This window comes from Chrysoperla carnea, chromosome 4 (assembly GCF_905475395.1).
Source record: "Chrysoperla carnea chromosome 4, inChrCarn1.1, whole genome shotgun sequence".
NCBI lineage: Eukaryota > Metazoa > Arthropoda > Insecta > Neuroptera > Chrysopidae > Chrysoperla > Chrysoperla carnea.
This window is the reverse complement of record NC_058340.1, coordinates 36,934,080-36,949,115: the sequence shown is the minus strand read 5'-3', so window position 1 is coordinate 36,949,115 and position 15,036 is coordinate 36,934,080. Positions and strand designations below refer to the sequence as shown.

The 15,036-nt window shown below is 27.3% G+C and overlaps 2 protein-coding genes across 2 annotated transcripts; one reads left to right on the top strand and one right to left on the bottom strand.

The window, feature by feature from the left end:
• Positions 1-855: 855 nt before the first annotated feature.
• LOC123298116 (ubiquitin-fold modifier 1) lies at positions 856-4,239 on the bottom strand. Its single transcript, XM_044880024.1, has 4 exons — positions 4,074-4,239; positions 3,945-4,001; positions 1,800-1,930; positions 856-972 (listed from the first exon to the last, which is right to left on the bottom strand). Exons 1-4 carry the CDS (start codon positions 4,079-4,081, stop codon positions 905-907), a joined length of 264 nt encoding a protein of 87 aa, XP_044735959.1. The 5' UTR covers positions 4,082-4,239; the 3' UTR covers positions 856-904.
• A 479-nt stretch (positions 4,240-4,718) lies between these two features.
• LOC123298703 (beta-1,4-glucuronyltransferase 1-like) lies at positions 4,719-9,274 on the top strand. Its single transcript, XM_044880796.1, has 4 exons — positions 4,719-4,756; positions 5,881-6,616; positions 7,267-7,392; positions 9,074-9,274. Exons 1-4 carry the CDS (start codon positions 4,719-4,721, stop codon positions 9,272-9,274), a joined length of 1,101 nt encoding a protein of 366 aa, XP_044736731.1.
• The last annotated feature ends 5,762 nt before the right edge of the window (positions 9,275-15,036 follow it).

Genomic DNA, 15,036 nt, shown 5'->3' with positions numbered 1-15,036 from the left:
TAAAACTTCAAGGAATTTTATTTTTTGAAAAAACAACTTAAAAATTGTGTATATAATTGTTTTTGCATAGGGTAAATTCGTTAATTTGCTGCCCTAAAACTCTTGTAATATGAAAAAAAAAAAATTCAGTTAGTCTGTATTATATAATTGCACCAAGTATCAGACAAAAATTATGTAAAATATTGCTTTGTGATAAAATTAACGCAATTTAATTTAAATTTCCATTCTACAGGAATATGTTAATTCTCTAGATCTCTTCATATTAAAAAAAATTATATCTAAATAATTAACTTGAAAAAATTTGTGATAGCAAATGGAAAAAATTTTGGTTTATTTTTGCTTTAAGGTAAGCTTTCATTTTTAAGGGAAAGCTTTATTTTAAGGGAATGGGAAATAGTTGGGGGAAATATGCTTTAAACAGTTCTATACATAAAAGATTTTTCAAAAGTGATAAATTTTTTTAAGCTGGCTTTAATTGGGTTTTCCAATTTTTAATTCATTTGTTGTCATAAATTTGGCATGCGTGTCATATGTTATAGTAAATTTAAATTCATCATAAATATTCTCAAAACTGATTAAAATTAATTTGTATTTACTATGATATATATTTAATTTTTAGATTAAATGATTAAAAAAAAAAAATTCATTTAGCGTAGGTGTGGTAATTTTATATTAATTCAATGTCTGTATTGTGAACTTAAATTTATATAATTAATTTATTATTATTATTAATTAATATTTCTCTAAAATTAAATAAAACATAATGTATTTACATAACATTTATAATAAACTTTAAAAGAAATATTTATAAGAAAAAATACAAAAGAAATAGATATTTTTTTTATTTCCTTTTTTTTCGCTTAAAAAAATTAACAATTTACGAATATATTATAAAACTTATAATTTATTGGCTTCCTACGCGATCTCTTGGTATCAATCGCAATTCAGACCCATGTTTTAAAAATACATTTCCTGAAAATAAAACATCATTTGAGTAAAAATCTTAATCAGTCAGATTGAATTTAGGATCAATTCCTTAAATTTACATTAGCCTCTACTTTTTTCATCCTGCTTATATGCAATATCTGAGAAGTATATTAAATTTAGCGTTCAGTTTGTAATGGTTAAAAATGTTGATATGAAGAGACAATTTTTCGTGTCGTATTTACTCAATTTTTACATGTTTTTTCTTTGATGCATCAACATGACAACTCAAAAACGAAAAGAGATAGCAATGAGTTTGAATCCGCATAACGTCGATATTTTAATATGTTAATTTGAGGCTTAATTTCGGCTTAGGTCTGTAAGGTCTAGGCCTAGTGTAAACATATTTAAGGGCGCCGAAATTAAAAAAATTTAGCCGTAATTGTTAATTTTGTATGAAAAGGGAGTCCCAAATTCATTAACGGGGGAAAAGAGAAATTCTCTAAAAGGCTCCCAGAAAGACTAAAAAAAATGTCACCGCTTGATTGTCGTATCCCGACGCCTAATATTTAGTTAAAAAAACGCCTTACGATGAACACTCCTCGTGTCACAATCTCGTGTGAATATTTAAAGTAGTTCAATCAATGGCTTTTTAAGCGCAATGTTGATTTCATTTATTCGTAGTCTTTAAAGTTACATTAATAATTCAAATCCATTTAATTACTAAATTATATAGAGAAACAGAGAATTTCATTTTGAATAAATAAAATTCGCTATTAAGTTATATTTATTTAAACTGTAGGTAATGTTCATTTTGCACCTCTTTATCTGTTTCTATTAAATCATAAGACTAGCGCGGAAATGGCGAATCTTACCTGCTGTTTGTTGTGGATTAATGCCTATACCATCGTCTGTAATAATAGCAGAAGTTGCGGGTGGAACTTTGAATTCTTCAGCTGCAAATTTCAATACAGCAGTAAATGGAGTTGCTTCTGGTACACTAAGCCTGTTAATATATTTTTATTAAATTAGTCTTCTGTTAAAAATATTCTCAATAAATAAATCAAGAATACTTTTACTGAAAGACAGATAAATTATCTTTTATGGAAAGTCAAAATTTAAAAGTAATCGATTTGAAGGCAAAAAGAAGTTTATGGTCTATAATCAAAAATAGAAAACATCGAAAGGAAGAATGAATGTTGGTCGTTAGGCGAAGCTTTTTTAAATTAATATTTCATGTTAACTAAAATAGTTTCTAAACATCCTAAAAAAGACAAAGTGAAATTGAGTTTCATTTATTTTGAATTTTCATTAACAACCATTTTTTGCAATTTGATATTAACGTTCATTTAACGTAGCGTAAACGTAACGTAACGTTAAGGTAAAAACGTATCGTATTTAAGACAGGTTCAAAAATTAATGAATAATTTACATTATTCAAATATTTATCTCAGTTTCAATATTAAAATCTACGTTTAAATAACTTAAATTTCCGGGATAACTTCATAAAAAACGGACGTTCTTAAATTTTCTTATAACTTTAATTTAATTAATTTTTTAATTTAATCAAATTTCTTCCCTCCCTCGGTTTATAGGAGATTGGCATCTATTTTCTCTATTTTTAGGATGCTTACGAAACTAAAACATCGATAAAAATTCAAAAATCATTTTTATTAAGTTTAAAAGTAGTACAAATAACTATTCCATAATTTTACGTTTAACGTGGTGAACTAATTCAAACTAGAGATTGTCTAGTGAGATTTTTTTTGATAACGAAATCATTTTCAGCCAAATGGTATAATCACATAATGCAGATTATAAACTTATTCGCATTTTAATTTGCATTTAATTTCAGAGAATTAATGTACGAAAATAATGTTACGCCTTTATTTACCTTAGTGTCGGAAAAAGATCAATTGGTAAACAACGCAACGGTTTCAGTAAAACTGTTGTGACTCACTAGATAAAATCTAGTCAATTAAAAACTAAAATAAATCCACCTTATTTAATACATTAATAACAAAACCAACATTTTCTGAATTTTGTTTTTGAATTGAATCTTTCATCTTTCTCCTAACCAATCTACTATATTTACATAATTCAAAAAGTACATGACTAATTACATTCTCGTTAATTTCAGGATATACAGAATTGATACCACTTAATTGTTGTGAGGTAGAATCTTGTATATATAATGAAAAACTAATTAAAATGTCAATGATTTCATCGTGCTTTTCTAAAACCACTGCAAACGTTGAAATATTTGCCTCCTTTAAAATAGCCAACCATAAATTTTTATTTTCAATAGAAATCGGTTGTAGAACATCAATAATTTTATTTTTAATATAAATAGCAATATTTTTTCTGTCACTATCATCAAAATCTAATATTAATATTGTTAAAAGTAATTGTATATCAACATTTTCGGAATCAATCATTGATTCAATTTTATTTCTAACTAAATTCGATTTACCTAAACGAATATCTTTTATCCAATTTTCAATTAAAATTTTAGCTTTTAATTCATTCGAATCTACGTTTGTAGCTGATGTTAAATACTCAACAACAATTTTATAAGAATTAGTATATAGAATGGTTTCCTTTATGAGCTTTTTAAAAGCTTCGATACCACAAACAGATATATAAACACGAATAGCAACTTTTATTTTATCCGTACTTACTCCTGGTTGCATTAAAAACATTTTTAAAATAATATCCGAAAATTGAGAAAAATAGACGATTGGTGTCAAAATGTATTTAGGGTCGGTTATATTGAGATCATTGCGTAATATATTGTTAAATTTTTCTTGAAATAATTCGCATGTCTCTTTGTTCGATTTAATTTTCTCAATAGCATGTTTCACAAATAGAGCAGCCTTAAAAACATTGAGAGTAGTCGCTGGAGTAGCTGATAAAAGCCAAAGTTTATTTTCACTCATTGAAATTAGATATTTTATTGTGTCGAACATTTTCTTCAAATTAGCCATTTTATGAAATTACATTTTTTTTTTTTCACTTACACTTTGAATGGTAGCTTTGGATCTGATGTTAGCGTAATTTTAAACGTTACTTTCGATCTAAAACATATGGTTATGTTGTAAATTATGAAAAATTTTGAATATGTTTGTTTAATATAAAAATTTACTTACGAAGCCATATTATTTTTTAAAGTTGTATTACTTTTAAGTTAATATGAAAAATTATTTCCTTAGTATAGAAATAATCACAGATTTCATTAAAATGTCACACTGACATGTGTTTTATTCAAGTGGCTTAGTTTTAGTAATATACAAGTGTGTACGTCACATATCAACATGGGGAAAGTAATATATGATCTTGAAATATTCAATAGTGCCACGCCGCCTGCTGGTGTCTACTTCTTTTAAAAAAGTAGTAACAACTTGAATTTAATTAACGAAAATTTTCTACAAATACTCTTTCGATTATCAATTGGGGAGCTTTGCATAAGTTAGTAAACTTTAAGCCGAAAATGGTTCCGTAGCTAGGCAACATAGATGACGGGTTATCAGTTACTCAGAGCGATTACATTTTGTGTACTGAACACACACATTCTTTCATTTTTCTATCCCTTCAATGGCAAGGATATGAAGGGATATAGAATAGTTTTCCGCAATCCATATTTTGATTAGTTCCTTATCGCACAATGCGTGGAAAACTGGCCATATGAGAGTCTAATAAACTTATATCCATCAAGAAATGAAAAAGAAAATAAGAAAAGCATGTTTTTATAAGTAATGGCCATACTACTTATACTGAAATAATACAAAAACCAAATGCTTATTCACACGGAAGCTCATCGTCCACAATTAAAGTTTTCTGAGCTGATAAATATCTCCACAACAACTTCATAACACTTTTTATATCATAAAGTAGGATTTAATGAATCTAAAAATCTGTATCACATTTTGTTATATTATCTCAAAATGCAAACTGATGTCGCTTTGGCATCAGACAATTTAGTAGAATACGGTTGGATTTCGATTAAAAAAAATTTTGTGGGTTTATAAATGATTGCTCTGACTATATTCAACACACGTAATTTTTTTATGTAATCATAAGTATTCTAATGTAAAAAAAGTTGCCTATCAATAAAAATTATACATTCTATTGTTAAATTGCTTGTTTGAGAATAGTTTCTTTTAAAACTATAGATTAAATATTATAAAGTAAAAACGTACTCTCGATCCTCTCGATTAAATTAATTTTCCCAAAATAAGATTATATAAAGGTGACAATGAGTTCACTAAAATACTTATAGATGTCGTATAGAGTATGAATAAACTGTGTATTGTTAATATTTTTGAAGAAAATAAGGTCGATTTTTCCAACTTACAATAAAATACGTATACATATACAGTGTTAGGATATATTATATGTTGAAAATATATTGATTTAGTCTAAATGTGACGTTGACAATACAATCGAAGAAAAATTTAGAATTGAAAACTAAAAATAAATGGTGCTAAAATTTTTTTAAAAAATTGATTAAGTATAATGTATAGAATTATAATAAGTAATTTTTTTTCACAATTTAAATGTTCATAATTTAATTTCAAGTAATTAAATGCAAAAAGTTTTGATGTTAAAATTAGTAAATAATTAGACATAAATAATTAAATTTAATATTTAAAAAAAATGTGCTTAAAAAATGAATTTATTGCATCGTTATTTGAAGATAAAAACAGTGTTTACTACATTAGTAATATTTATTTTTGTTATGTTGTTTGTCGAAATATTCAAATATCAACAAATGCACAATTACAAAACAAGTCTAGATGATGAATTCTCAATAATGAATGATTATGCATCGATAAATGTTCCTGGTGATTTTTTAAAAAATTATCAAATAATTAACGAAAGAAATTATTCATATTGTAATTTTAATTATGGTTTGCCATATAAATTTGATTATAATATTGATGATATACTACCAAGCCCTGAATTGGGAACGGAGAGCCCATATCGCGTCCTATACCATGTGATTAACGCAACTATACATAATATACCTCAATTAACATATTGTACACATGCGACACCTGAATTTTTATTTCAATTTAGTGAAATTGTACGGTTTTGGGATGGCCCAATTAGTTTAACTGTATTTGTTCCACAATCTGACGCACAAATTGCAATTAGTTATTTAATACAAATATGTGATTGCTTGCCACAAATGTATAAAGTTTCGGTACATTTTGTATTTCCTGTAAATAATTTCGCAAATAAATATCAACAATTACATTTACAACAACAAACAAATGAATGTTTAGTGCCTGCCTCATATAATAAAATTGTAACTTATAGAAATAAAAAATCATTAGAATATCCGGTAAATGTAGCCAGAAATATTGCACGCCTTGGTGCTAAAACTCAATATGTTTTGGTATCGGATGTTGAATTAATACCAAGTGATGGTTTAGCATACAAATTTATAAATATGCTCAATCGTTTACGATTCAAACATGATGGACAATTTTCAACACGTTATGTGTTTGTAGTGCCTGTTTTTGAAGTGGAAGAATCTGAAAAAGTGCCTCGTACAAAATTTACACTTCAACAAATGTATGCAAATAATAAAGCAATTTATTTTCATCGATGGATATGTATGCATTGCCAACGTTTTCCTGGTTTACAAAAATGGCTTTCGAAATCTTCTAATCCTGATATTATTAAGGTTTTTCATTAAATATATTCAATTTTACATTTTTTTAGTAGCTGCGAGCCCATAGTAGTTTTATGCATGTGCATGCTTTATAAATGGTACACAATTTAAATATTATTGTAGTTCATGTTTACATCACAGGATGCCTCTAATTGTACACAAGCGGTAATTTTAAATCAACTTTAATAAACACTTTTTGTTTACAATGTAATTGCCATAAGCACATTTTTTTAAAATCTTGATTCGTTTTGAAATTTTGTATTTCTTGAGAAAATTGTTAATTATTTGATGTAGCCCTAAAACGAATTTTACGCAATAAATTAATATACCTACGTGATGTAATTTCCTGACTTTTCTACTAATTGCATATATTTGGTTATATATTCAATAATTACTGTATTTAGAGAGGTATTTTTCGCATTTTGAATTTCAGGCGCTGGTATTCTACAATCAGTGTTGATAGAAAAGGATACCGTTATTATAATTCTTGTGGAAAAAGAAAAGTATAGTTTTAATATTTGTCATGTCCTGTTTTCCTCATCTTTTGCGGCATCACTATCTATTAAATTTCGAAAATATTTAGAAATTAAGAATATCTACAATTCTAATAATTTCAATTGATAAAACACTTATAAAATTTTCTTTTATATTTATTTTTACAGCCCTTAGTGGTTGTAAAACGTGAATATCCTTACCATCGTTGGGAACCGATATTTATTGGAACAAATCAAGATCCATTGTACAGTGAAACATTATCCTGGGAAGGACTTCAAGATAAAATGACACAGGTTGGTTTTTTTTTGATATTTTTTTAAACTTTTTGGTATACCACTAAATGGATTGTAGATATTTCTAAAGTAAACGAGACCGTGGTTTCTTTTGGTTGTAGAAAAAACTGCTATTTTAAAATAGGTTCTTTCTAAATAAGTTATTATGTATTTTTAATAAAGCCGTACCTACGTATTTCGTCTTTAAAAATTAAACTAGCACGTAAAACATGTCAGTTGTTAAAATTTCGATCTTCGTCGATCATTGAATCGTGTAGTTAGCAGTTTAGAATATACAAAACGAAAAAAAAATCATATAATACTTTCGAATAGTATACAGAATGTTCGATTTACATCTTGGCATATAAATATTACGAGTATGACAGAATACATGCGTTAAGCAATGCATCTAAGTGAGAGGTATTATATACATGTGTTGAAGCTTCGATATGCGTTGAGATAGTTGTAAGACGTTTGGAGAGTGGGAGTTTCTTAGTTGAATAGATGAACTACAACAGATAAGCCACTATAGAAGTCACTTTTGCAATTTCATATAACACCTATAATACCTCTTACTTAGATGAATTGCTTAACACATGTACTCTGTCGTACTCGTGATATTTATATGCCTAGATGTAAATCGAACATTCTGTATAATCACTCTCATCAGGCTCACCGTTGAAGTTCAGATTTTTGCCACTATGGCGCTGGAGTCGCAAATCACATCGTTTATGCAATATATCGTCCAAATCTAAGAGAAATATTTTATAATTTGATAAAACTTATTATCAAATTATAATTATCTAGTTTAAAAAACTTTTATTTCTGACATCGAATATAAGATGTCCTATGTTTTTTTCACCATACACGAGTGTTCTTGAATCTAAGTTAAATCAAATTCTAATAGAGAAGATGTTTTAACTTTTAAAACATTTTTATGAATAGTTTCAACAACAATTATAAACAGTATAAAATGTACTGTTATTGATTGTAAAATACCGTATAAAACTTACTTAGAATTTTTCTTTATAAAAAGTTTACAATAAATCATGAATATATTTTTAAATAAAAACCTCGGTGAAGATGATTTTTGTGAAGTTTTTAATGAAATTTTTTATTTTCAAATATAACTTTTCACATTTACATTTTAATAAAAAAGCTATAGGAAAATTTTGTCAAGTATGGTGTTTAGTATTCATGTATTTGTAACAAAGTTCGATAAGGTTGGTGTTGGTTCTTCCTTTAAGGTTGATCAACCACTACCACGGTCCCGGAAGCAGGTCCTAGGAATTTGTGTCAAAGGGGATGGAGGGGTCAAAAATTGCCAGAAAATGCGTGACGTCTTTTATGGACAACCCATGAAAAATACATTGATATTTTTAACTTTCGTGTACTTACGGAAAAGTGTAATTTTCTTGCATAATTTAAAGATGCCGATTTAAGAAATCTACGGACCTTATCCAATATTACAAATAACACCTGCGCTTAATAAAATAATTGATATTTTATTTCCGAAGTTAAATAGAGCTGGTAATTAAGATAGTCCAAATCAATATTGCTACGTCATTTAAAAGTTTTAAATCGAGAAAATTTTTAATAAAAATCGTGTAAACATTTAAATAGGGGAAGGGGGCAGGAAGAGAGAGTAGAAAAGAGTATAATTGGAAATTTAAAAAAAGAACATTTTAATTTTTGTTTTTAGATGTTGGAAATGTGTTTTTTAAAATATCGTTTTGTCATATTGGATAATGCATTTTTGGTGCATATACCTGGTATAAAACGTCGAACAAATAACAGCATATGGCGTCGACCATACCAACGACAAAATGCTAAAGCATATACAATTATATTAAAACAATTAGCTAATAAATATGAAAAAAATCAACGCTGTAGATTACAATAACAAAACACACACGTAAACACTGAAACATTTTTAAGTTTATTGTTAGGATTAACAACCCTTTCTAAAATAAATGCGAAAATTATTCGACTCTGAAAGAGTATCTTGAATTTTCGAGCATTACGTAAATTAAAAAAATATTTTTTTCTCTAGTGATCGATAATTAAGTTTAAAAACCGTATAATAGACAGGTCAATCGTGAATCCCAGTCTATTATGCAGTTTTTTCCATAATTATTCGTTAAATACTACTTAAAAAATGTTAATACGATTGAAGGCGACAGAAACGAGATATTCACAAAATACTGATTTTCGAGACCTTTGACCTTGAATATATAAGGATGCGCACGTGTGACCATATGTGACTTTTGAGACAACATTTATACCTACTATCAAAATAAAGGTTTGTAAAAAAATTCAGCTTATTTCGTTAGATTCTGAGGTGAAACCCTAAGATGATTGGAGTATATGTCTTTATTTAATTTGATGATGAACAATCGAATTCTTGACTTTTGTCAGAAGAAACCAAACTAAAATGCTTATATTTGCGATGATTTTTTCAGATTTTGAGTAGGGTTGTTAAATCTAATATATTTTTTTTTTCATTTCTCACCTTATAAAAATGCCATGCATGCTATATTAAGTATACGAATTTAATATACACCATTTATATAAATTATTAAAAATAATAAAATGCCTTAGAAACTATTTATTATATACAACAATATTACTAATTATTATTAAATTTGAAAATTTTAAGCCATTTGTTAAGACATATTTTAATAATATTATATTATTATTTAGTGCAATTATTATATAAAAACACAGGGTTTTCCAAAAGTGATTTCAGGCTAACGATTATTAATAAAATTTAAAATATGTGATGAATATAATTAATATAAAGAACATATTTGATTATTATAGGAGAGTCAATAAACGGAGAAAAAGAACATTATCTCTTATAAAATCTCAAGCATTGTTTTAATTTTCTTTTTTTTTGAAATTAAAAGCATTATAATTGCAGCTCAAATTTCCCCTCAGAAATTTAATTTTGAAAATTTACAAAGTAAGAAAACAAACTATTGTAAATCGATTTGAATAATAAAAATTTTAAACAGTAAAATTTGAATTTTTCACAGGAATCAAGTAAAATGCCAATGAAAAAAATGTACGTTTTTGCGTAAATATAAGATTTCTGCCTTGTATTATTAAAATTAATAACTTTTTATTAATATTCAAAATTCTTAAAATATTTTTGGAAAGCCTGTTTCAATTGCATACAATTTTATAAGCTTAACTTTTAAGTCTCAGGTAGATAATAAAATATAGTAAATTAAAATACCCTGTTTTTAATAACATTTTTTAACATAATTAAAATAGTAGAAATTTAAAAATAGGTTGAAAAAAACGCTTAAGTAGGCAATTAAATTTATACGTAATTTTAGTAGGTTTTAAAGCAGATCTAGTTGGAAATATATTTTTATTATTTTCCATATTGCTTATTTGGTATTTTTTAATTACTCAAAGTATCCTAGAGTAAATTATTTTTCTCAAAGAGTGAGTAATAAAAATATCTGTTTTATCCAATGTATTATTGCACATCTCATCTCCCGAGTGTTACTTTTTATGGCCTAGCATTCAAGTCTTGACTTTTAGTCATAAGACAGATTACTTTGTGGTTAATTTTTCAAGGAAAAAATTCCAAGCAATATATTCTGTTCTCCAAATGAAACCTCCTTACAATTCTTTAAAATATTTGTATGATAAAAAAGCCCGATTAATGAATCAGATATTTCCAATTCAACCAATCGGAATGAATAGGATTCAATTTTACAAAATTTCCAATTAATTTGAATCGAAATTTAATTGAAATGAATCTTATTTAATTGGAAAATATTTTCAATTCATTCCGATTGAATTCCGATTCAATCCAATAACACTAATCGGAAATTTCCAAATTCATAAATGGATTCAAATACGTGTGTTGGTGTTGGCGCAGAGCAGTCAGCAGCAATTAAGTTGTTTTTAATTTTTCTGCAATAGTATATTACTCATCTAGAGAACAAAATAAAAAAATGTCTCAAATCTCATGTTCATGCCCCGAGGCGACGCCGAGGGTGCCAAACATGAGATCTGAGACATTCTTTATTTGTTCCTCTGGTGTGTATACTATTTTTCTCCCTGACGTAGGCAACAAGCAGCAACTTCGTTTTACACAGCGGGACGAAAGTTGACATTTTCTGCATAGAGCTGAGACAAAATATATTATTAATCTTTTATGAACGGTAAAATACCTTTTTTTTATTATTCCCTTCAATTTTAGTCTTTTGCGTCGAATAACTTATGCGATGCCAAAAAAATTAGAAACTTTAGTTACACAAGTTAATTTTTGTAGCTCCTTTAAACAATACTTTATCACATTTGAGAGGTAGAAATAGTTACTCTGGGATACTTTGTAATGAAGTAATAAAAAATTTCTCACTTTTTTAATAAAAAAAATAGTTTTAAAAGTCCACCCTCTTTTTATCGTATGATGAACTGGATAGCATATTGTAATAAAAAGAATCTATATATTAAATTTTTTTAAAAGCTCTTTTGAGTATAAAATTTTTGCATAAATTATAAATAGTATCATGATGATGGGTCACTTTGAAATAAAAATGCACTTCTGTTTAATGAAAAATACATTACTATATTTAATGGAATTGATCACGAACATCTCATGTTATACGGCTCAAAGAAAATTTATTAACGAAGTTTTTATATTAAAATACAGCATAGCCTCATTCTTTTCATTCAAATATAGGCCAGTGATATTATGGATCGTTGAGCATTTGTTAGTTTTGATTTTTATATAATTTATCACAGCACCTGGAAAATTATATAATTATATAACACATTATTTCTCTAGTAATTAAAAGCGTAGCTCTCTGTAGAGAAATTGCAGCGCCGGTCCAAAAGTAGAGCAAGTGGAGCAGGTGCTTTATGCGGAAGATAGTAAAAGGTGCTAAAATGAAAAATGCGAAAGTTAATTTTTGGAAAAAAAAGCACCGAAAGACGATCTCGCTCTACCTTGATTTGGGGGTAGAGCCGGCGCTGAGTAACTGGGTCGTCTCGCTGCAGTCATAATCTTTTGAAGTAGCACATGTCTGCTGGATTATGGCTAAAGCTGCATCCATACGAGATGATCCATATATTCTTCAGAGAGCTACGTCTTCAATTGCTGTAGAAGCTCAGTAATGTGTTGTGAGGTAGCGGGGGGACATGTTTAATCAAAATTTTAATTTGTTTTAGCATTACCTGCAAAAATTAAATAAATAATAAGGCATTAAACTACTTTACTCAAGTAATGCCTTTACTTTAAATTAGTTAAATTTAATAGTACACTTAACTCCTTAACTATTGGGTTTTGGACAAAAGTTTTGAAAGCACTTTCGACTTAAAATTGTCCAAAGAATACGCTCTTAAGCTTTGCCCATCCCTGTACATAAAATTAAAGTTACATATTTACTGTAACTGCTCGTTTGAGAATTTAACGAACCAAATTCTTAATTTGCCCGGGCTATGGATAATATTTAAGTTACTGATTTTAACTTGGATGAGCAACAAGAGAAATTTTGAAAAATTTTAAAAACCCCCGACGCAAAACTGCAAAATAGAGAGTTCAAAGTTTTTATACTGCTATTGCGGAAGTGCAGGGATATTATAATATTACTTATCTTTTCTTCTTCTTAGTGCTGTCACATTTTTTATTAGCTTTCTACAGCTAAAAACTCCTGTTCTTTTGGAGGGATAACACCACAGGCAAATACTTAGATATATTCTTCAAAGTAATAACTTCAATCTTTTACGTCGGGGGTTAAAATTAGTTTCCAGGTTTTCTTTAAAAAATGTGCAACGATCCTTTTATATGCAACTTACATTTATTTTTAATTAGATTTTTTAGAAATTTTTTTTATTTTATACGATCCAATTTGTAAGTAAAAAAATGTAAATTTTTCGCATCGAAAAAATATATTTAAGTATTTCTTCAGTCAATTAAAACAATTTTGCCTGTCCACAACATTTTTTAATGCTTTAATTCAAAAGAACTAATTACAATTTTATATAAATAACCATATTTTCCCATAGGATAGTTTAAAACTCCGCTAATTGAGGACGTATGATTAATCCATTACGTGGAATTTTACTGCGCATATAATACAAGATTTTTTTATTAGCACATTCGAATTGCCAAAAATGTAATGAACTTGTTTGGCTAATATTTATAAAACTCTTAAGTCCACATTATGACCCATATCTTGAAACTCTTTTCGGTACAACTAGTGGTTACAGAATGGTAAACAAGCTCAGAGTAAACATGGTTCCATCTTGACTTACAAATGCATGTTTTTTTTTAATTGTAGTTTTCGTGGACAGGTTTTTAACCATTTCTTTAAATTTAAAAACGCTTATACTTTTAATTTAATACAAAATTATGTATAGTTTAGAAAACAAAATAATTATTTACCTAATTTAAATAAATAAATACTTTCAAAGCAATTAAAAGCAATAAATTTAATGTAAGTACACGTTTTTGTTATTTTTATCGTAAAAAAATTTAATATTTGTATACTTTTAAGTATTTGAATATCATTATTGTAAAAAGTAATAATTGTTATAATTTACAGAGAGTCTTAAAAATATTAAAGGTGGGCTGCAATTACATAAAATTACATATTAGAAATAGGATTCAAGTACAAGCAATAAATATTTATAAATTTTATTTTTCGACATATCAAATTAAATTTCTCCAGAATTTTGTTCTTCATAAATGATTTTAGACTCAACAAAAATACATGCCCAGTCGTTAATTGAATCCGATTTTTTCGAATTGTATATTCCAACTTTAGAAAATGATTTTTATCCAAATCGGACACAAAAAAATGTTCTCCATTTTTGTAATTTTCTTGAGGGGTAAGTAACCTTTTGAAAAAACCGATAAAATTTTTTGATAAAACTTGGTATACAAGATAATCTTGACCCATAAAGTACATAAATCGGGTTTTTTACTCATTGGGTGTTTTGCTTTCGAGATTTCGCCTAAAATACTGTACGAAAAGCTTTAATTTTGAGCCATTCAGGAGATACTCATTTAACCTTCAAATGAGCTGGATTTTTGTAGTTATTGTGTCGAAATAATTCTGAAAAATAATTTTATTCGAAATCGGACACAAAGAAGGTTTCCAATTTTCTTAAGGGCAATTGAAAAAAACTTAAAAATTGGAGATATTTTTCTCGACTAGCTTCGAGCTATTCAGTTGTACTACGTATAAAGTAAGAGGTGGTATTCGCTCTGAATCCACTACTCACGTATCCATGAGTAGTTTTACAATAAGTTGAGAGTCTAATGATGATGAATTGCACCTAAAATATTGATCAAACTCTCTGTCGATTATACTTACAGCCATCATATTTCTATTCTGTGATTATGTAATTCTTTTCATTGTAATCTCATAAAATATAATATTTAATAAAATTAATAATTTATTTATATTTATATACATCATTCAATTCAGTGAGTGGTGACGTTAACTGCCGAACAATGTTTAAATAAGATTGATTGACATATTGACATTTATTTGGAATATTTTAAATACATAGAAAATTGTTTAACATAATTTAGCAATAATTTAGTTCTATATTTGTACAAGAGCTGGCAACGTTTTCGAGAACTTATTTCAAGACGGCTAAATTTCAGATATTTTTTTCCATATTCTATTTGGA